Genomic DNA, 22,851 nt, shown 5'->3' with positions numbered 1-22,851 from the left:
TCTTATTGTCTTTGGGGATTCTGCTGGCCTATTTCTATAATACAGAATCTCCCTGCTGCCATGTATTTCATAGACCACATCATGAACTCCTCTTTGGCTGAGCAGGCAAATATATTCCCTTTCCCCTACGCATTTTGTCTCTTGCTTTTCAAGGTGTAAAATCCCAATGGGAATTGCACATTCTGTTTTATTGCTTGTTTCCGGTATAAGCCGTTTTACAGTGGATTTTGGCTGGTCTCATTTTTCATTTGTAGCGTTTAATGGAACAGACCCTCCACTCTTATTGTGCTTGGTGCCCTTTGCTCTGCTATTTTAATCCATATTAAGAATTAGATTTAATGTAGTATCAGTATACATGTGCAAGACACATTTTAACCAACCATACTGCAAGGTGGTCTAATTCTCCACATCTCTTATGATCTTATTCTCCACATCTACTGAACAGAACATTGAGAAAAATCAAAAGTATCAATTTAATGATATTTTAATTTATAAAGCACTATTTGCAGATTGTTTTTGTAAAATAAAATACCCAGAATGCCTATTTCAGCACCAAATATAACTGAGTTGTATTCAGATAGCCAACCTTTTGATGCCACTTCTGCGACAGAACTTTGTCCTATAAGGTAAAAAAAAAAGGACTGTGTTACAGAGATACAGATGAAAGTTGTGGTAATAAATGTTACTGCACTTTTTCATTTTCCCCTTGAAATCCTAGTGTGTTGAAACAGCAGTTCTAACCGACCACCAGTACCATATCTTTACGTACACATACTCATACAACCTCACCACCACAATCAGGGATCAGTGGACCTTTCCCTTCCACACTAGTCTCCAATTTCCCCTTGAAGTAGAGAACTGGGAGTTTTTGGTTTAATGAGTTAGCACTCCCAGTTTTGTCTATTATACATCTCATGGAGTTATAGAATCAGGTAACAATTTGCACTAATTGCATTTTATTATACCTACACTCTCATCAAATCCATCCAGATTTTATTTAAATACTAGGGGCAATTTATAGCAGTCAATTAACTTAACTTATTGCGATATAGTCAGAAACCTAATCAACTCTACAAAAGCTCACATGACCACAGGGAGAACTTGCAAACTCCACACAGGCAGCATCACGGGATTTAGCCCAGGCTATTGGAACTGTGAGGCAACAGCTCCACGTTCTGTGTCATTGTGCCACACTATGGCTTTCCCTGGTGCAGACAACTTCAGATTAAAGTACTCACCAAGAATACTGAAGAGATTCCATCAAAATGGCCATGCATTGTCAGATTCACTACAGTTCTATGTATTAACAATAAATTTGCTGGATGTTGTCCAAATCTCTTATCATGATCTCAATGGCTCCCCAGTAAACTTTTGCAATGGTTGAACTTGTAAGTTGATATAATTTGTTTGGGAGTTCTGTAGGTTCCTTCCCCCTTGATATTGCAACAGGAGATCCAGAGAGTCCCAGTGGAAATTCTGATTCAATCAAGTTTAGCCAAACATTTCTTCCACATTCTTCTAAGCACATGGAAACATTTCACCAGTGTAATAAAATTTAGGAACATGAAAATACAGGAAAAAGCTTCATTGCATGTCCCAAGTCAGCATTCTCTGCCCATAGTTCTCCACCAGAGAATGAATCATCTTAAAATAGACAATAGACAATAGGCAATAGGTGCAGGAGTAGGCCATTCAGCCCTTCGAGCCAGCACCACATTCACTGTGATCATGACTGATCATCCACAATCAGTATCCTTTTCCTGCCTTCTCCCCATAGCCCTTGACTCCGTTATCTTTAAGGGCTTTATCTAACTCTTTCTTGAAAGAATCCGGAGAACTGGCCTCCACTGCCTTCTGAGGCAGAGCATTCCACAGAACCATAACCCTCTGTGTGAAAAAGTTTTTCCTCAACTCCGTTCTAAATGGTCCACCCCTTATTCTTAAACTGTGGCCTCTGATTCTGGACTCCCCCAACATCGTTAAAATGTTTCCTGCCTCTAGCATGTCCAATTCCTTAATAATCTTATATGTTTCAATCAGATCCCCTCTTATCCTTCTAAATTCCAGTGTATACAAGCCCAGTCGCTCCAATCTTTCAACATATGAACATGACAGACCAGCCTTCCCGGGAATTAACCTCGTGAACCTATGCTGCACTCCCTCAATAGCAAGAATGTCCTTCCTCAAATTTGGAGACCAAAACTGTACACAGTACTCCAGGTGTGGTCTCACCAGGGCCCTGTACAACTGCAGAAGGACCTTTTTGCTCCTTTACAAAGTAAATGGCAGGATACTTGGTAGTGTGGAGAAGCAGAGGTGTCTGGGGGTACATGTCCACAGATCCCTGAAAGTTGCCTCACAGGTGGATAGGGTAGTTAAGAAAGCTTATGGGGTGTTAGCTTTCATAAGTTGAGGGATAGGGTTTAAGAGTCGCGATGTAATGATGCAGCTCTATAAAACTCTGGTTAGGCCACACTTGGAGTACTGTGTCCAGTTCTGGTCACCTCACTATAGGAAGGATGTGGAAGCATTGGAAAGGGCACAGAGGAGATTTACCAGGATGCTGCCTGGTTTAGAAAGTATGCATTATGATCAGAGATTAAGGGAGCTAGGGCTTTACTCTTTGGAGAGAAGGAGGATGAGAGGAGACATGATAGAGGTGTACAAGATAATAAGAGGAATAGATAGAGTGGATAGCCAGCACCTCTTCCCCAGGGCACCACTGTTCAATACAAGAGGACATGGCTTTAAGGTAAGGGGTAGGAAATTCATGGGGGATATTAGCGGAAGGTTTTTTACTCAGAGAGTGGTTGGTGCATGGAATGCACCGCCTGAGTCAGTGGTGGAGGCAGATACACTAGTGAAGTTTAAGAGACTACTAGACAGGTATATGGAGGAATCTAAGGTGGGGGCTTGTGGGCCAAAGGGCCTGTACTGTGCTGTACTATTCTATGTTTTATGTTCTATATGCAACTCCCTTTGTTATGAAGGCTGAAGTATCTGCCTGCAAATGTCCAGTTCATGAACCTGGTGGGTGATCTTTCCAATACAGAGTCATGTTTGGTAAATGGCATGATGATTTTGCATTTTGTCCTTTTATAAGAAAGTGTAAAATTAGATATATAAAAATACAGGAACAATGTGTTGAAAGTGTCCTCTTTAAAGTTGAAAGTGCAAATCGAGGATTATGGTCATCACCAGCGATAACATGTAATTGAAAGAAAGCTTGTTTTTATATGTCATCAAATACTTTTACAGTATCTCCAAAACATTACATGCTAAATTATTTTGAAGGATTCTCTTTGCTTGGTTCTGTTGATGACTAAGGACACCAATACGGTGGCATTGTGGTTAATGCATTAGTTTTACAGTGCTGGTGATCACTGATCCGGGTTCAATTCCCGCCACTGTCTGTAAGGAATTTGTACGTTCTCCCGGTGACTGAGTGGGCTTTCTCTGGATGTTTCAGTTTCCTCCCACATCTGGGTTTGTGTCAGTAAGTTGTGGGCATGTTATGTTAGCACTGGAAGTGTGGAGACCCAGGCTGCCCCCAGCACAATTCTTGCTGATTTGATAGTATTCAAATAACACATTTCTCTGTGTTTTTTAATGTTTTGATGTATATGTGATAAATAAAGCCCATCTTTATCTTTGATATTGCAAGATGATAATAAGGAACTCTATTCATTTTCATGTATAATAATTCAAGAAACCTCCTTCATTATTCTGGTACACGAAATGCAAGAGTCCTAATATCTGCAACAGGTGGATTTTGCTTAGGTTTGCTATCACTTTTAAAGGTTTGCTTGGCTAAAAGACAGCACCAATTTAGCAATAAATGTCAGTGTCTGTTTTACATATGTGCTCAAAACGTTTTTGAGTTTGAACCCAAAACCTGCTGTTCTGCTCATTAGGTCAAGCTGACATAGGGTGGACCCAAATGCAAGACAGATCTTGAGAGGTTACTTAGGTTTAGTTTATTGTACGATACCAGGAGAGCAAGACAGAAGCAGGAATAGCGAACAGGATAAGGACTCAGGACTATGACTAGGCTGGGACCAAGGGTCTGGGCTTGGACTCGGAACTGGCTCCCAGAACTAGAGGAGATATGAAGAGGCTAGGGTATGGACTCCAAGCCAGAGACTGGGCAAGGACCCAGTACCTGGGTCTTGCCTCGGGCTCGGACCCCAGAACCAGGCATGGACATGACATGGGCTAGGAACATGGGAAGACAGAGCCTCGGTCTCGGGAGAGCAAGTACATGGAACCATGGACATGTACACAGAACGCAGAGTCGGGACCCCTCCTTGGGTACAGGACATAGGGCCGGGACTCGCACACAGAACAGAGAGCCGGGACCCCTCCTTGGGTACAGGACATAGGGCCAGGACTCATGACCCTTCGCGGGGCAACGGCAAGACGGCCTGACTTACACCACAGGGGTGAGGACAAGACGAGACAAGACATGACACCCCATGGGGCAATGGCAAGATGGCCTGACTTACCCCACAGAGGTGAGGACAGGACAAGACAAGACCAACACGAATGAACACCAGACAGTACCTATCTAGCTCCGGTGATGGAACTAGACCGAAGTGCAGGCGGGGGCTGCAGACGAGGGCTAGAGGCGAGGGGGCAGAGAAGGGATTCAGACAAGGGGTAGGACAGGAATCACAGACTGCCAGGGCCAGGACTAGACTCGGAACTGGGAAGCCGCCAGGGCCAGGACTTGACATGGTACTTGAGTGCCACCAGGGCCAGGACTTGACATGGTACTTGAACGCCGCTAGGACCAGGACTTGGACGTAGTACTTGAATGCCGCCAGGGCCAGGACTTGGACGTGGTACTTGGATGCTGCCAGGACCAGGACGTGGACGTGGTACTTGAATGCTGCCAGGGCCAGGACGTGGACGTGGTACTTGGATGCTGCCAGGGCCAGGACGTGGACGTGGTACTTGAATGCTGCCAGGGCCAGAACTTGGACGTGGTACTTGAATGCTGCCAGGGCCAGGACGTGGACGTGGTACTTGAATGCCGCCAGGGCCAGGACGTGGACGTAGTACTTGGATGCCGCCGGAACCAGGACGTAGTGCTTGGAACCTCCGGGTAGTGCCGAGCTCTCAACTCGGCCCGGGGACAGTAGACAGCGGCTCTAGATTCTCCCCGGCGGGTTAACTGACGGACCCACCTTGATGAGGAAACTTTGCAGGCTCACTTCGGCAAGGTAACTGGACAGAGTTGCTCCGGTGAGGAAAGGTGAATTACCAACACTCGCTTCGGGCGGAGACAAGACTTGCTCCAGCCAGATGACATTGGCACACCATGACTTTGCAGACACTCCCGCACCAAACGGCTGAAAGCCGGAGATTATAAACTACTGGTTCAGCCAAGCGTTAATTGCCTCTAATCGCCGAAGTCGAAGGACACAGGAAAACGGGGAATCAATGGTCCGGATCGTAACATAAACAAGCTAAATTTAAAGGGACCCCGATCCGAACCATGACACTCTTCTCATTGCTACCATCAGGGAGGAGGTGCAGAAACCTGAAGACACATACTCAATGATTCAGGAATAGCTTCTTCCCACCTGCCATTAGATTTTAGAATGGGCATTGAACCCATGAATGCAACCTCATCACATTTCTGCACTACTTATTTAATGTAACATATATTCTTACTGTAGTTCACAGTTTTATTACTACGTATTGCAATGTGCTGCTGCCACATAACAACAAATTTTGTGATATATACCAGTGATATTAAACCTGATTCTGATTCCGAATCTTATTCTGAACTCTTCTACAGCAACACATTTGACAGCTTAAAGAGAACAACTCTGTGCATTGTGTGCTGTTGAAATATTAAAGGAATGATCAATTTGCTCATGCCGGAGCTTAAAAAAATAATCATAGGTTCAGTAAAGGATGTTTTACATTTAAGGCATTTCAGACAATGGATTCAGAAGGCGAAAATTCAAAAAAATAAACATAAACTCTGTTTTTTGAGCAATCTGCTGGGGATTGACATTGACCATACCATCTGCATTGTGGTTTTGTGACATCGAAACAGCTTGAGAGAGTCACATTTTTTTTTCCAGGATAATCCAGATGACAATGTGAAAATCTGCTCTCACAGAGTGTGGTAAATTGGAGAAATGCCTTTGGTCAGGTGGAACAACAGATCGAGTGGCATGTTAAAGAAATAAGAAGAATATGCCAGGGCCAGAGTCATTATGCATGAGCAGTGGAAGTGAAACAGATAGGCTTGGAATGAAAAGTATTAATGAAATCAGATGAAATCCTCAGAGCAATATCCTACTTAAGTTTATTAACAGGCAACATTGCACAACAAATTAAGTTAGATGGAATGGCCTTGAATTGCAGTAGGAATTCTCCTGAGTTTCTGTCAAAAATACAAGAGATTGAAGAAATCTGGGTTTCCTATCAATGTTTGGAGAAAAAAAATGCAAATGAATGAATCAAAAGAGCTTTGTAAAAAACCCTTCTCAAGTATAAATGAGAATAAGTACAACAAGGAGTTTACTTGGCCATTTCTAACATGATATGGACTGAGTAAATGGAAATTCATTGGCCTAAAACTTGTACTAAACCTAGAAATGCATGGTTAGGTGCTGTTTCAGATTAAAGCACAGGAAAGGATCCAGGAAAGGACAGCTGAAGTAAAAATCACCAGGACTGGTCTTTGACAAGACAGGTGACAGCTGAAATCCTGACACCTTGTGGTCTCTGAAAAGGCGTTTTTTTAATGCGATAAACTCTGTACATCTTCTTAGTCTACTTGTGATTATTGTTCTGCTTGCTTTGAGCTTCCAGACTTCAGCACAGAAAGATATGGGAGATGGTTTTCATTTCAGGCAGCATCTATGGAGAGGAATAAAGAGCCCATGTTTCAGGCCAATGCATCAGATGTCCGGATGAAGAATCTCAGTCCGAAACATCAGCTCTTTATTCTTCTCCATAGATACTGCTTGACCTGCTGAGTTCCTTCAGCATTCTGTGTGTGTTACTCTGCCAGGTGCTGCTTTAAGTTAGTGCATCCAGCTGGGGAGAGATGATGGTGTTAGCAGAAAGGCAGTGTGCTGATAATATGGAAAGATCAGCCTTGAACAATTGTCCATGCCCCTAAGTGCAGATCAGGGCATGACGTTCTAATTATGAGTACAGATAATTATGCGAAGAGGAAGAAGACCATTAACAAGGGGAAGAAAAGGGAGGAAGATGTTTTTCAACTCTTTCCTGCCCTGAAACTCATTTGGAAAGCTGAAATGAGATCTGACGAAGATGTCACTGACAAACATGAAGGGAAAATAAACCCCCCGGGCAGAAGTGTGTTTGGATCCAAAGCCAGAGCAGTCCAGCACGCAGACTGCAGCCTGGTGACTGGCAAATTAAAGATGGCTCTGCATGTATCTGCTCTGAGGCACGTTCTCCTGCTTGCCACCCCTGTTAATCATCCCCTTCAGTGAGCATTACAGCGTAGCAAGAGGAAGAAGAAGGGAGGTGTAAATTAACAGCTGCAAGTTAATAGCACTAGTTGTAATATCTTGCGATTTGGGTGGAAGCCTCTTTACAACAGATGGCCTTGCTCTGCATCAGCCACTTCACTAAGCCAAAGTGAATGAAGGCAGTTATTCAGCCAGTCAGGACATACCATCTGCCTTATAACCAGTCTAACTATACCACTGAATGCATTATTTTTGAGGCATCAAGCTGATTTGATCAGCCTTTGTAATTCATATTGCTTCTTTCATTATTAAAACATACGCCCAATGGATTTCCAGTATCTGCAGATTCTCTCTTGTTTATCACTCAATGTCCACTTTATTAGGTACCTCCTGTATGTTCAAAGTTTTCTGCCCATCCATTTTAAGGTTTGACCTGCTGTGCGTTCAGCACACCTCTCATGTAGCATGTGATTATTTGAATTACTGTCGACTTCCTGTCAGCTTGAGCCAGTCTGGCCATTCTCCTCTGACCTTTCTCATTAACAAAGTGTTTTTGCACACAGAACCACCGCTCACTGGATGTTTTTTTTCCAATTGCACCACTCTCTGCAAACCCTAGAGGCCATTGCGCATGAAAATCCCAGGACTTAAGCAGTTTCTGAGTTAAGTACAATTATGAAGAAAGCACAGCAGTGCCTCTACTTCCTTAAGAGTTTGTGAAAATTCAGCAGGACATCCAAAAACTTTGACAAACTCCAAAAGGTGTGTAGGGGAAAGTATATTGATCAGTTGCATTACAGCCTGCTTTGGAAACACCAATGCCCTTGAATGGAAAATCCCTTGAAAATGGATACAGCCCAGTCCATCCGGGTAAAGTGTTCCCCACCATTGAGCACATCTACATGAAACGTTGTTGCAGGTAAGCTGCATCCATCATCAGGTACTCCTCAGCCCACTCAATCCTCTAAATCTATGCTGTTGTACAGAGCAATCCCATTCCATCACCGGTTTTCCATTTAATTTGTTCTCCCCACTTTCTTAATCAACTCACCTACTCGCTAGGCCAAATTAACAGTAGCCAATCAACATTACAACCCACATATCCGCTAACAAAATGTCCCATCTTTAGAACATAGGAAGGGATTGGAAACCAAGGGTGGTTGTGTATAAACAAACAGTACCAGGCATAAGTATCAAACCCAGGTCACTGGAGCTACGAGACAACTGATTTACTTGCTGTGTACTGCGCCACCTTCTCTGGTTTCTCATATATTGATCTGGAAAACAATCTTTTAACCATTTTGCAAAGTCATCTTCCATATTATTGCAGCTAATTTGAGTTATTCAATCTATATATATATCCACTATTATTTCAGTATCCATGTTACATAAATCTCTAATATCATTATTTACAGTACTATTAAAAAGTCTTAGATATATATATATAGCTAGGGTGCCCAAGACTGTTGCACAGTACTGTATTTATCACTGTGGAGCGAAGACCGAGTTTGTAAATCAGGCAGGAGCAAAGGGTGCTGAGAACAGCGAGGGTGGAATGCTGCGGGGAAGGGCGGGTGGAGGGGTCTGTGGGACATGTGGCAGAGAAGGTGTGGGGGTGGGAGGGGTGGCAAAGGTGCAAACCGCATCCAGCCCTGAGACATCCAGCAAGGTCATTTGAATCCAAAGAACTGGTTTAATGATTATTACAGAACGTCTCTGTGGTGCTTTCTGCTCCCTTCCCCTTTTCCTAACCATGATTTGTCTCTCACTGCCCCCTTCCCACTCTCGATCCACGATAGAGACCCATGTCAGAATCATGTTCAACATCACTTATGTCATGAAATTCTATATATGTCTAACAGTTTTGCACAGTACACTCCTAATTGCTGTCACTGTGTTTGGGGTCCAGATACAACTATGGACAAAGTTTTGTTCCTCTTGCAATTATCGGAGTGGTGTCATAACAACAACCTCTTACTCAAAGCCGAGAAGACCAAGGTGCTGATTATAGACTTCAGGAAAAGGAAACCAGAGCTCTATGAGCCAGTCTTCATCGGAGGATCAGAGATGGAGAAGGTGAACAACCTTAAATGCGGAAGTGTTATTATATCAGAGGACCTGTATTGGACCCAGCAATTAAGTGAAGAAAACACAGCAGTGCCTCTACTTCCTTAGGAGTTTTCAAAGACTCAGTATGACCTCTAAAACTTTAACAAAATTCTGCAGGTGTGTAGGGGAGAGTACATTGACTGGCTGAAACACTGCATGGCATGAAAACACCAAAGGCCTTGAATGGAAAATCCTACAAGTAGTGGATACAGCCTAGCCCATCATGGTTAAGCCCTCCCAAACATTGAGCACATCTATATGAATTGTTGTTGCAGGAAAGCAGCATCCACTATCAGGGACCCCCAACACCCAGGACATGCCCCTTTCTCACTGCTGCCATCAAGAAGAAAGTACAGGAACCTCAAGATCCACACCCGAGGGTTCAGGAGAAGTTACTACCCCTCAACAATCAGGCTCTTGAACCAAAGGCGATAACTTCACTCAACTTCATTTCACTTGCCCCATCACTGAAATGTCTGACAACTAATGGATTCACTTTCAAGGATTCTTCATCTCATGTTTTCGATATTTATTGTTTATTTATTATTACTCTTTCTTCTTTTTGTATTTGCACCATTTGTTGTCTTCTGCACTCTGGTTGAACACCCTAGCTGGGCAGACTTACATTGGTTCTGTTATCATTATAGACTTATTGAATATGCCAGTAAGGAAAAGAACCTCAGGGTTGTACATGGTGCCACATATATGTACTTTGGTAATAAATTTACTTTGAACTTTTGATCTTTAAATCGATTCTACTTTTTGATTATCTCAGATACAATTCTTTTGACTTTATCCCCTTCGTTATTTTTCAAGGCTTTCCTGCCCTTGCCAAGAATTTATACACCTGTGAAATACTGTGATGACAAACGTCCATTCTGAGCATGCACATGATAACAATATTATGCTATTAATACAAAGAAATCTCTCTTACTTGGTGCCTTTGCTGCTTTGGGAACTTTGTCTGTAAATGAAAATACTGCACTATTAATCCATCCACAGTTTCTATGGTAAACATATTCATAAATTTCCAGTAAATGTCATTAATATGTCTAATCACATTCATATGTAAGCAATGTGTGTACAACATTGACCTGCAATAATCTGCCCACCTGTAATACAAAATCTATTCTGATATTATTAATTGATAAATGATTTACATCTTGTCATCCTTTATTTAGAAAAAGTTGCATTTAATTTTAAATTTATGAATGCACACATATAACAGCTTGGTTAATAAATATTTGGTGTAAGGGTTAGGAAATTGTAAAGGTGACATCATGCAAAAATTAAACTAATCTTTTATGCCACATATTTTGATTTTGCATTAAGTTAACAAATGTTTCAGAAAGACTATTGAAAGAACACGTTTAGTTTGTAGAACAAATTTGCCATTGAAAATATTGCATCTCCATTTCATGCATGTATATCCTTGCATTATAATCTTAAAGAACTTAGCTATGAGATAGCTCATTTTAAATGCTTACAGAAATCAAAGCATCTATTGACTAATTGTGCATCTTTCAGAGTTATTCATTACGTTAATTAAAATCTACAAAGCAGAGTTAAATTTTAGCAATATGATCAGTTTTTTTCCGCACATTGCGAGAAAAGTCCTGAGTTCATATTATTTATTTCCTTTAAAAATAATGTAGGGTGTTTTTTTTTTGCTATGCTGTCTAATGTTTACAGGGTTAAATTCAATAAATGATATAATCCTGAATAGCTTGGCCATGGCTTCTGCTTTGAATCTTTCTTTTCCATCTCTTCCTTCTCCTCACAGCTAAAAGTGTTCTGTGCTCCCTGTCTCGTCTCAATACACCAATGCCTGGGGACATCCTACAACCACATGCGGACTTCAGCATTTTTAAAGGCCTCCTGAACTGTAACCAGTCAGTCAAAATCAGTATGCAATTAACCAGCAAGTGGCAGCTGGTTTTACCAGTGCTGTAATGGCAACTCTCTGTGTACTGACACATGAAGGTGGAGAAAATGGATACCAAAATATTAAAATGGTTGAATACATAATACAATAAAACTATAAATATTATGATTATAAGCTCCTCTTTATTACCCATTCCTGTTCCTGTTGTAAAGTGTATATATTACATGACTTCCTAGTCCAATTAGAATTCAGAATATTCAAGAACAGGACATAAACTCTTAACTCGTTTGTATGAGAATGCAAACTGGTGGAACAGAAACATGATATACTGTCGCTGATCTCGGTACATGAAGACTGAGAAGGATACCGCAGAGGCTCTGGCACAGGCAAACATGAGGCAGGCATGAGAAGTTTTAGAAGCTGGTTCTCTTCTGATAACTTCATAAACAAACATATTGAAATAGACACTATCCACAAATGCCCAAGAGACAAATAAATGCAAGCCAATAGAATTCAAAGGTCAACTGAAGGGGTAGCCAATCAGGACCAAGGCAAGAAAATGGGGACCTATATAAACACCAGCACTCCCAGAAATACCAACAACTGTGCACTGAGGATTTCACCTTGACTGGTGATGAAACGTTTGCAAGCTAATTGCCGAGCTTGGCAAACACAGCAATGTCAAATAGTACAGTCATATCTATGTAATACTTCCCATTTAAAAAAAATCATTTTACTGAGTCTATTATTCAATTCCTCTACAAACACCAGCTCTTTCCTCTCGATTTATGTTCCTCACCTCACCTGCACTTGGCAGAACATTGATTCCGAAGAGGAGGGGCCATTTTTCAGTTCTTGTATTCACATATTGATTGCTAATTTAGTCAGAGCATTTTAACTGCCTTTCATTTTACTGCAGGTGCTATTGGTGGATGCATATTAGTGGTGTCATTGCGTTAAGCATACTATATAGTTCTACTGATTTAGTAGATCGGTAGTGACAAAAAGATTTAATGCCAACTTCACAGAATTTGTGAAAGACTGACAAATCAAGAAACACGCCTCTTTTACAATATGTAGGTTCAACCAGCTACGTTTGAAGTTATTTCTCCATCTAAATCTGATCAAATTACTAAAAAAAGGACTTATTACTGACGCAAACACGAGGAAATCTGCAGATGCTGGCGTTTTAAGCAACACACATAAAAATTGCTGGTGAACGCAGCAGGCCAGGCAGCATCTATAGGAAGAGGTACAGTCGACATTTCGGGCCGATACTCTTTGTCAGGACTAACTGAAAGAAGAGACAGTAAGAGATTTGAAAGTGTGAGGGGGAGGGGGAGATCCGAAATGATAGGAGAAGACAGGAGGGGGAGGGATGGAGCCAAGAGCTGGAAAGTTGATTGGCAAGAGGGATATGAGAGGATCATGGGATGGGAGGCCTAGGGAGAAAGAAAGGGGGAGGGGGGAAGCCCTGAAGATGGGCAAGGAGTATAGTGAGAGGGACAGAGGGAGAAAAAGGAGAGAGAGAGAGAAAAATTAATAAAAATAATAATAAATAAATACACAATGGGGTATGAAGGGGCGGTGGGGCATTAGCGGAAGTTTGAGAAGTCAATGTTCATGCCATCAGGTTGGAGGCTACCCAGACGGAATATAAGGTGTTGTTCCTCCAACCTGAGTGTGGCTTCATCTTGACAGTAGAGGAGGCCGTGGATAGACATATCAGAATGGGAATGGGACGTGGAATTAAAATGTTTGGCCACCGGGAGACCCTGCTTTCTCTGGCGGACAGACCGTTCAGCGAAACAGTCTCCCAGCCTGCGTCAGGTCTCGCCAATATATAGAGGGCCGCATCAAGAGCACCGGACGCAGTATATCACCCCAGCTGACTAACAGGTGAAGTGTCGCCTCACCTGGAAGGACTGTCTGGGGCCCTGAATGGTGGTGAGGGAGGAAGTGTGATAGCATGTGTAGCACTTATTCTGCTTACAAGGATAAGTGCCGGGAGGGAGTTCGGTGGGGGGGCGGGGGGAACGAATGGCCAAGGGAGTTGCGTAGGGGGCAATCCCTGAGGAAAGCGGGGGGGGGGGTGGAGGGAAAGATGTGCTTAGTGGTGGGATCCCATTGGAGGTGGCTCCATCCCTCCCCCTCCTGTCTTCTCCTATCATTTCGGATCTCCCCCTCCCCCTCCCACTTTCAAATCTCTTACTATCTTTTCTCTCAGTTAGTCCTGACGAAGGGTCTCGGCTCGAAACGTCGACTGCACCTCTTCCTATAGACGCTGCCTGGCCTGCTGCGTTCACCAGCAAATTTTATGTGTGGGACTTATTACTGAGTTCTCATCATTGCTCTTCAGGTAATTTTCAAGCCAGCTGGTTAGAGCTCCCCATAGAAGGAGCTAAGGGTTTTCTCGGACAATGCCAGAGGGCATGGATTGAAGTTGAGAGGGAGTAGGTTCAAAGGGGATGTGAGGGGTAAGATTTTTACTCAGAGACTGGTGGATGTCTAGAATACGTTGCCTAGTATGGTAGTAGAGGCTACATTAGAGGTTTTTTAAGACACATTCAGATAGGCACATGAATATGAGGAAGATAGAGGGATATGTACATTGTGTAGGCAGGATGGATTACTTTTTGGGGGGTTTGGATTTACTTTTTAGAATACTTGGCACAACATTGTGTGCCGAAGAGCCTGGTCCTGTGCTGTACTGTTCTAATGGTGAAGCATATGTCACCAAATACATTTTTGTAATCCTGATACTTGGAATAAACCTGCCTTTGCCACAGAGCACAACCAGAATCACCAATAAGGATCACAAGACGTCTAAAATGAAATTTTCCTTTGTCACTGAATTCTTCCCAAGTGATTGTGCTCAACGTCTTTAACATTTTGTCCTAAACAGTGGGATCAAAAAATCGCAAACTTTCACCATACATTGCTAGTTTACTAAGAAAATAAATGAGGTCTAATTATCATTTTTGATGATGTCACATGATTCCAGTTTGGAGTCATAGGATACTACAGAATAGGAAAAACCCCCATGCCCTTTCTAGTTTGCGCCAAATTATTAATCTGCCTCGTCCCATTTCTCCACCTACACCTATTCAAAGTATTCCAAACATTTAAAGTTCAGCCAAGGATCTTGATTGAAATTTGAAATAAACACAAAGTAAAGATCATAAAATGCTTTTGGATTATTTTGACAAATGAAGGAGTTCATATTCATAAACTCCCCAAAGATCTTTCAATGATGAGGTACAAACAGTATTCCTATTTTGGCAAATGTGGCAGCCACCACTGAGTTCAGGATCATAAAATCACATAGGTTTATGGCACAGGAAGACACTACTGGTCCATGCCAATGAAAATACCTACATCTATTCTTCAGTCTTATTGATTACAGAACATGAAATACTCATACAGATACAGATTAGCTGCTTTAGGGCTCCCCTACAATATTTTCAAGTAAAGCGCTTCAGACCTCTATCACATTTTGCAGGATTCTTTCTGCCTCAACTCACTTCTAATTATTTTACCAACTAGACTTAAATCTTCCTCCTCACCTCATTTAATAATCAGTCCTTCCTAATCACCCTTCCTAGGCATTTCATAGGTTCATGTAGTTCAATTAAATCACCCGTCAGCTCTTTTGTTCCAAAGAAAACAGCCTCAGTTTGTCAATTATTTCCTCATAAATAAACATCTACAGTCTAGCAACCTCCATACTCTCTCTACTGCTGTCACATCCTTCTTCAGTGATGGTCATTGGTATTGTAAAAAGTAATCTGTTTGTGGGTTAATTAGTTTTCCATTCAGTTGTAGAAAGATATTTCTGCCATGATCAATAAATGAAAATGTTTCACAAGCTTTCTTAACCATCTTATCAACTCATTCTGCTACTTCAGGGATCCCTGGCATCTCATTTCTTCCACATTTATTAACATTCATTTATAGTTTATTTCCCTGCTTTGTTTCTCCTCTGAAAATTTTTGCTTCGTAAATCCTTGGATTGAATTTGTTCTTTCTGCCCACCTGAGCAGTGCATTAATATTTTCATAGACTATTCAGCTTTCTCCCACATTATGGACCACAAATCTCTTAAATGTCAACAAATGTCTTAATGACAAGTCCAGTATTTGCCTCAATTTACCTTCATCTTCATCAGCTTAAAATATTACCTCAGTTTTCCTCTTCACAGAAATTGCCTGACCTGCCTAAAATGGCTTTGCAATTGGAGTATAGTTTATGGCTTACATTTGGCTGCGATCATGTTCTTAAAAAAACAGAAATACAAGGTTTAATTGTGTAAGCATTCATTTACGCAAAGCAATATTTCAACTTCCCGAATATTAACCAAATTTTCTGACAACTCATTAGTTTAGTCACCAATTGCCTTAGAGGGGGAGTGCCTAGTGCTTTTTGTCCAAGGTGCCTCTCCCAACGCCACAGGAAACAATTTGATTGGCATATTTTTGGCTACCAGATGATTCTGTTTCTAATGTGCTTAAAGCAAAAATTTAAATTTCACATTAAATGCAATATACTTGGTAAATATGCTAATTTTACAAGGAAGTTATATTAATTTTAATAAGTGCTTCTTGGAGAAGTGTGAATATTTTTTCTTAAAATTGTAAACAAAACCTCATCCTTTACTTCTGAAATATTAACCAAATTATCTGAAAGCAACACTAGCTTAATCACCATGGACCTTCGGAGTTCATATTCAGTAGGAAGAACATAAACTCCCTATTAGAACTGAAAACCTGACAGGCATGCTACAGGATTAAAAACTGCACAGCAGGAGAGAACTAGTGAAGGAAGCCTGTCAGGGCTCATTGCCCGAGGACTGTTCTGGTTGTTCTAACTCGCACCCACACTCCAACTTCTGTGGAGAAAAAGGTCAAATCTCACATTTGGCAAACATTTTTAGTGAAGATTGCTCTTCACACTATACAGTAAAAATCTGGTAAACTACTGTACAACTATCTGAAAATCCCAAAGCTCAATGGATAATATTTTCTACATTCCTTTTCAACTTGTCAGTTCTCCAGTTCTAATGCTCCCTTTTATCCCACAGAAGCCCCAGTCCCCACGATCCATTCTGACCAACCGGAGCCCTGGTTCCCTCATTCCCTTTAAATTTACCTGCATCTTTGAGAAATTTAATATGCTACTGTGTAACATCTTAAAAAAAAGGGGGAATTAAGAAGTTAGAGGGCATTGATTAGAGTAATATCTATTAGCCTGGTAATCTGTCACCCTGGCATCACTAAAGTCCTCAGCATGCTTGATTGTCAGGGTTTTACTATACCAGAAAATCCCCCTGTTTCATTATAATGGTATCTGAGTGTCTGCCTAACTATTATATTAGTATATTCTTTCAGCCTTGTCAGATATGCACCATGGTCATGCATGTCAATGGCAGCTATAATTAACTGCTTGGCCAAGGCTCTCAATAACTTTTCTTTTTGGTTTTATCCATGAATCAAGTGGAACCGTATTTGGAGGTTTCAGCTCAGCAGAGGAAAATATTCCAGGCTTTGTTCTCTGCTATGCTTTTGCCACATAGGAAATAGTTTCATGTACAGGGTGCTCCAGCACAGCTGCCACTTCTTCAGTGTCATCTGCTGTGTGGGCACACCGGGGCAATCGATCGGGCAGTGAGAGGGATCCCAGTGGGGATGTCGCCAAATGAGGATCATTGTGTAGTTCATACTTCAGTAATATTTGAGTAACATTGTAAACTTATTGGTTGATTAGGCATTCTTTGTTGTTTACATTATTCAGTACGGGTTATATGCAAGGATTACGTGAACAGCATTAAGTCATTATGCCACCGCATCGTAAGTGTGTGCCTAACTAAATAACTGAAAAGTAGACACGTTATTCCCCAGCACCATGTTTTGTGTTCAATTAGTTTTATGTTTTGGAATTACAAAGTATAACAAGAGTCTTCTCCCTTCACATTTGGTAGTAGGTTGAAGAATGTTACATGGAGCAGTCCCATGTGACAGGTGTCTGTGTTGGTTCATGGGCCACCAACCATTTCTCTGACCAAAATAAAACTGTTTCCGTTGTTGACTGTGGTATCTTTAAGAAGACGTCCCACAATCCTCCACTAATTCTTTTGTCTTTACAGTACATTATTGATTAGTTTTATTTGAAAACCATTGATATATTAATGAAAATTTCTCCAGCTTTGATGTCACAGAGAGTGATCCAAGTACATCCATTGGCTCCTGAGTAGAAACTGTGCCAAAGCATCTGTACTCGGGAGCCTGTCCTAACAATGAATTAATAACAAGAATGTATTGTAATTGGACTCTCTGTTAAAATTCATATAGTTTTCTTACCTTCTTTTTCATGTTGAATCTTTTCTGGAATCATAAAGAAATTGGCATTAGATAGTTGCATGCTTGATTTCTAGGATGACAATTAAAAAGCACCTTCAATAAGTGACCCCAATGTTCTTCTCCGGAGAAAATGTCACCTCGTCTGTAGAGCCCAATGTGGGATCTCTTCTGCAAATATTGATAGCTTGGGAAACTATATGGTATTTTTTTTCTCCTTTTGCACTACTTATTTAATTTAAGTTTTAACAAATATATAATAACACTTCTTACTGTAATTTACAATAATAATATTAATGTATAAACTCTTCTCAGGCTTCCAGCTGGGTACACTTGTCGACTTTAATCGACGTTTTGCTGACAAACTCAGCTATCTTCATCAGGGGTGATGCCTGGGCATGTACTTATACCCCAGTTGCCCGTCCTTCCTGATTGGTTAATCCCCATCCAAACAGGTGCCTGCTGTCCCTCCTTGCTTACGATCGAATTCCAGTTCTTACTTAGAGCGAGACCTTCATCTTTGTTAAAATTCTTTTCCACTAGTTTTATTTCACTGGCTCCCTTCACCAGATGGACTCAAAAGCCATTGGCGTGACACAGTAGTTTTGTACCATCAAAGTCAATCCTACGGCCATTGTGAATGCAATGCTCTGCTACCGCCAGTTCTAAATTAGGTTTCTACTATTATGCATTGCATACTACTGCTGCTGCAAAGTAACAAATTGCACGACATACGCTGGTGATATTAAGCCTGATTCTGATTCTGAAACTTCCCTGCCTTTAAGTAGCAATGCTTTCCTAGACAACATTCAATTTCTTCTACAAGATGGAGCCTGATATCTACATGGCTGAAAATAGTTGTAGGCTTCCAGCTATGAGGGTGATAGGGGGAAGACTGGGGATATCTGGTGATTTTGTGGAAAAAATAATCAATAAGATAGTAGGCAAGAGTGAAAGGACAATCAAGGGGTGTGGTGATGGTTTGAAGAGGAGTATGATGGAGTTATGAGGAATAACAGCAGTGAGAAAGCTGATTGAAGCAGAGGAATTAGTATTAATTAGAATTAAGATCTAACGCTCTGCTCTCCCCGGAGAGGACCGAGAGCATGAGCTGCCTCACAGAGATAACCAGAGACAGGGCGCCGGACCATGGTCAACTCTATTTCGAAGCGTCGAGGAAGCCTGAGTGTTAAAGGCAATGTGGAGGAGGTCAGCGGCTGCTCTCCATAGAGGTCACGGGGTCAACAGCAGTCGGAAGCCGGGTCAGCGGCATTCGGATCTGGTGTGGCGGTCACTCTTCACAGAAGGACTGAGTCAGAAAGAAACCATAGAAAAACCACAGCACAGAAACAGGCCTTTTGGCCCTTCTTGGCTGTGCCGAACCATTTTCTGCCTAGTCCCACTGATCTGCACACGGACCATATTCCTCCATACACCTCCCATCCATGTATCTGTCCAATTTATTCTTAAATGTTAAAAAAGAACCCGCATTTACACCTCATCTGGCAGCTCATTCCATACTCCCACCACTCTCTGTGTGAAGAAGCCCCCCCTAATGTTCCCTTTAAACTTTTCCCCCCTCACCCTTAACCCATGTCCTCTGGTTTTTTTCTCCCCTTGCCTCAGTGGAAAAAGCCTGCTTGCATTCACTCTATCTATACCCATCATAATTTTGTATACCTCTATCAAATCTCCCCTCATTCTTCTACGCTCCAGGGAATAAAGTCCTAACCTATTCAACCTTTCTCTGTAACTGAGTTTCTCAAGTTCCGGTAACATCCTTGTAAACCTTCTCTGCACTCTTTCAACCTTATTTATATACTTCCTGTAATTTGGTGACCAAAACTGCACACAATACTCCAGATTCGGCCTCACCAATGCCTATACAACCTCATCATAACATTCCAGCTCTTATACTCAATACTTTGATTAATAAAGGCCAATGTACCAAAAGCTCTCTTTACGACCCTATCTACCTGTGATGACACTTTTAGGGAATTTTCTATCTGTATTCCCAGATCCCTCTGTTCCATTGCACTCCTCAGTGTCTTACCATTAACCCTGTATGTTCTACGTTGGTTTGTCCTTCCAACGTGCAACACCTCACACTTGTCAGTATTAAACTCCATCTGCCATTTTTCAGCCCATTTTTCCAGCTGGTCCAAGTCCCTCTGCAGGCTCTGAAAACCTTCCTCACTGTCTACTACACCTCCAATCTTTGTATCATCAGCAAACTTGCTGATCCAATTTACCACATTATCATCCAGATCATTGATACAGATGACAAATAACAATGGACCCAGCACTGATCCCTGTGGCACACCACTAGTCACAGGCCTCCACTCGGAGAAGCAATTGTCTACTACCACTCTTTGGCTTCTTCCATTGAGCCAATGTCTAATCCAATTTACCACCTCTCCATGTATACCTAGCGAATGAATTTTCCCAACTAACCTCCCATGCGGGACCTTGTCAAAGGCAAAGTTCATGTCCCGCTCTCTCCAATGCGAACAGGAGGATGTTTTCGAAACTCTGAGGTTTATGTGATTATTGGACTGTAGTTCATATTGCTTTCCTTCAGTTTTCTTTGTTTTCTTTCTTAATGGTGATTGATGAGTGAGTGATTTGTTACTTTTTGTGCGGGAGGGGCTTAGAGATTTGAGGTCTGATGCTCTTGTTGATGATTATTCTGTGTGGGTGATCTATTCATTTTTGTGTGTGAGCAAGGGAGTTGAGGTTTGATGCTATTGTCACTGTTCCGTTTTTGCGAGGGAGGGGTTGGGGAATTGGTGTTTTTGATGTTCTAGCTGCCATTTTCCATGAGGGTGATCTATGAGTTTTTATGCGAAGGAGAGGGGCTTGGGAGTTTGGGGTTTGACGTCCCAGCTGCAGTTTTCTATGTGGGTGATCTGTTAGTTTTTGTGTGAGGGAAGGGGTGGGGGGTTTGGGGTTTATGAGTTTTGTTTCTTTTTCTTTGTCATGTGGAGGGGGTGATGTCTTTTTCTTTCAACAAAGCCCACGGTTTTTCTGTATTTCATGGCTATTTGGAGAAGACGAATATCAGAGTTGTATTGTACATTCATAATTTGACAATAGAAGGAACCTTTGAAGTGTAAGGATTTAAGCTTGTTACGCTGATAGAAACTCCTGTGCTACCTGGACAACAATCAATCCTGTAAAGCCACTTACCTTGCAGATTGGTGATTGCTCATTGGTCACAGAAGAGTTCTAGTGGGTGAGATTCTCCTTCAGGTCTTAATATGAATATTATTTTTGTTTCATCCTCACAAATGTGATTTGATTTAATAGGGGTCAATTTAAGACCCTAGCTTTGGTCCTCAAGTTGTCTATCATTGAATCAGTGAGCATGTTTGCTTGCCCAGGTTATTCCTGTCTCCAGGGAGCAATATTGCTCATTTCCTTCCCACTACAAATGTAGAGAATATCAAAGTGGAGGAAACTGGCAATATTGACATCCTCCATCACCATGGAACATAGAACAGTAGAATGCAGTCCAGGCATTTCAGCCCTTGATGTTCTGCCAACCCTTTAACCCACTGTAAGATTAATCTAACCCACCCCTCCCACATAACCCATTTTACTTTTATCCATGTGTCTGTCTAAGATTTAGTGTGGGCACGTGGCCAAGTGGTTAAGGCATTTGACTAGCGACCTGAAGGTCATGAGTTTAAGCCCCAGCTGAGGTAGCGTGTGTGTCCTTGAGCAAGGCACTTAACCACACATTGGTCTGTGACAACACTGGTGCCAAGCTGTATGGGTCCTAATGGGCCCTTGGACAACATTGGTGTCATGGAGAGGAGAGACTTGCAACATGGGCAACTGCTGGTCTTCCATACAACCTCGCCCAGGCCTGCACCCTGGAGAGTGAAGACTTTCCAGGTGCAGATCCATGGTCTCGCAAGGCTAACGGATGCCTTATATCTAAGAGTCTCTTAAATGCCCCTAATGTTTCCGCCTCTACCGTCACACTTGGCAGCACATTCCCCACACCTACCGCTCTCTACCTCAGACATCCCCCATGCTTTCCTCCAAACACCAGCTTACGGTTGTCCATTGTACCTATAAACTTTTGATGTCAAAAGCTAAGTTTAATGTGGAAGGAAATTGTATTTATTCAGGCCACTCAATAAATTCTCACTCAGCCTGGGATAATAAGACTTGCTCTACCTTAAGCTATCCAATATCACAACCAATCTATCACTATGACAAAGCTATTTCTTTAAAAAATGTTTGAGAAGATAACGTGACATTAAAATAACAAGCAACGCACATCAAAGTTGCTGGTGAACGCAGCAGGCCAAGCAGCATCTGTAGGAAGAGGTGCAGTCGACGTTTCAGGCCGAGTCCCTTCGTCAGGACTAACTGAAGGAAGAGTGAGTAAGGGATTTGAAAGTTGGAGGGGGAGGGGGAGATCTAAAATGATAGGAGAAGTCAGGAGGGGGAGGGATAGAGCCAAGAGCTAGACAGGTGATAGGCAAAAGCGGATACGAGAGGATCGTGGGACAGGAGGTCCGGGAAGAAAGGCAAGGTGGGGGGGGGGGACCCAGAGGATGGGCAAGAGGTATATTCAGAGGGACAGAGGGAGAAAAAGGAGAGTGAGAGAAAGAATGTGTGCATAAAAATGAGTAACAGATGGGGTATGAGGGGGAGGTGGGGCATTAGCGGAAGTTAGAGAAGTCGATGTTCATGCCATCAGGTTGGAGGCTACCCAGACGGAATATAAGGTGTTGTTCCTCCAACCTGAGTGTGGCTTCATCTTTACACTTCACCTGTGAGTCGACTGGGGTGATATACTGCGTCCGGTGCTCCCGATGTAGCCTTTTATATATTGGCGAGACCCGACGCAGACTGGGAGACCGCTTTGCTGAGCATCTACGCTCTGTCCACCAGAGAAAGCAGGATCTCCCAGTGGCCACACATTTTAATTCCACATCCCATTCCCATTCTGACATGTCTATCCATGGCCTCCTCTACCGTAAAGATGAAGCCACACTCAGGTTGGAGGAACAACACCTTA

At 42.1% G+C, this 22,851-nt stretch overlaps 1 protein-coding gene across 1 annotated transcript in view; it reads right to left on the bottom strand.

Moving 5' to 3' along the window:
* Positions 1 to 22,851, bottom strand: part of trdn (triadin) — a 559,007-nt gene that overhangs the window by 10,662 nt on the left and 525,494 nt on the right. Inside the window, exons 56-58 of the mRNA XM_072251580.1 lie at positions 17,817 to 17,840; positions 10,510 to 10,539; positions 587 to 619 (exon numbers count right to left, since the gene is read on the bottom strand). Of these exons, the coding sequence (XP_072107681.1) occupies positions 587 to 619; positions 10,510 to 10,539; positions 17,817 to 17,840 (87 nt within the window). The remainder of the gene's footprint in view (positions 1 to 586; positions 620 to 10,509; positions 10,540 to 17,816; positions 17,841 to 22,851) is intronic.

The sequence above is a fragment of the Mobula birostris genome, chromosome 2 (assembly GCF_030028105.1).
Source record: "Mobula birostris isolate sMobBir1 chromosome 2, sMobBir1.hap1, whole genome shotgun sequence".
Classification (NCBI taxonomy): domain Eukaryota; kingdom Metazoa; phylum Chordata; class Chondrichthyes; order Myliobatiformes; family Myliobatidae; genus Mobula; species Mobula birostris.
This window is presented reverse-complemented; position numbering and strand designations above follow the sequence as displayed.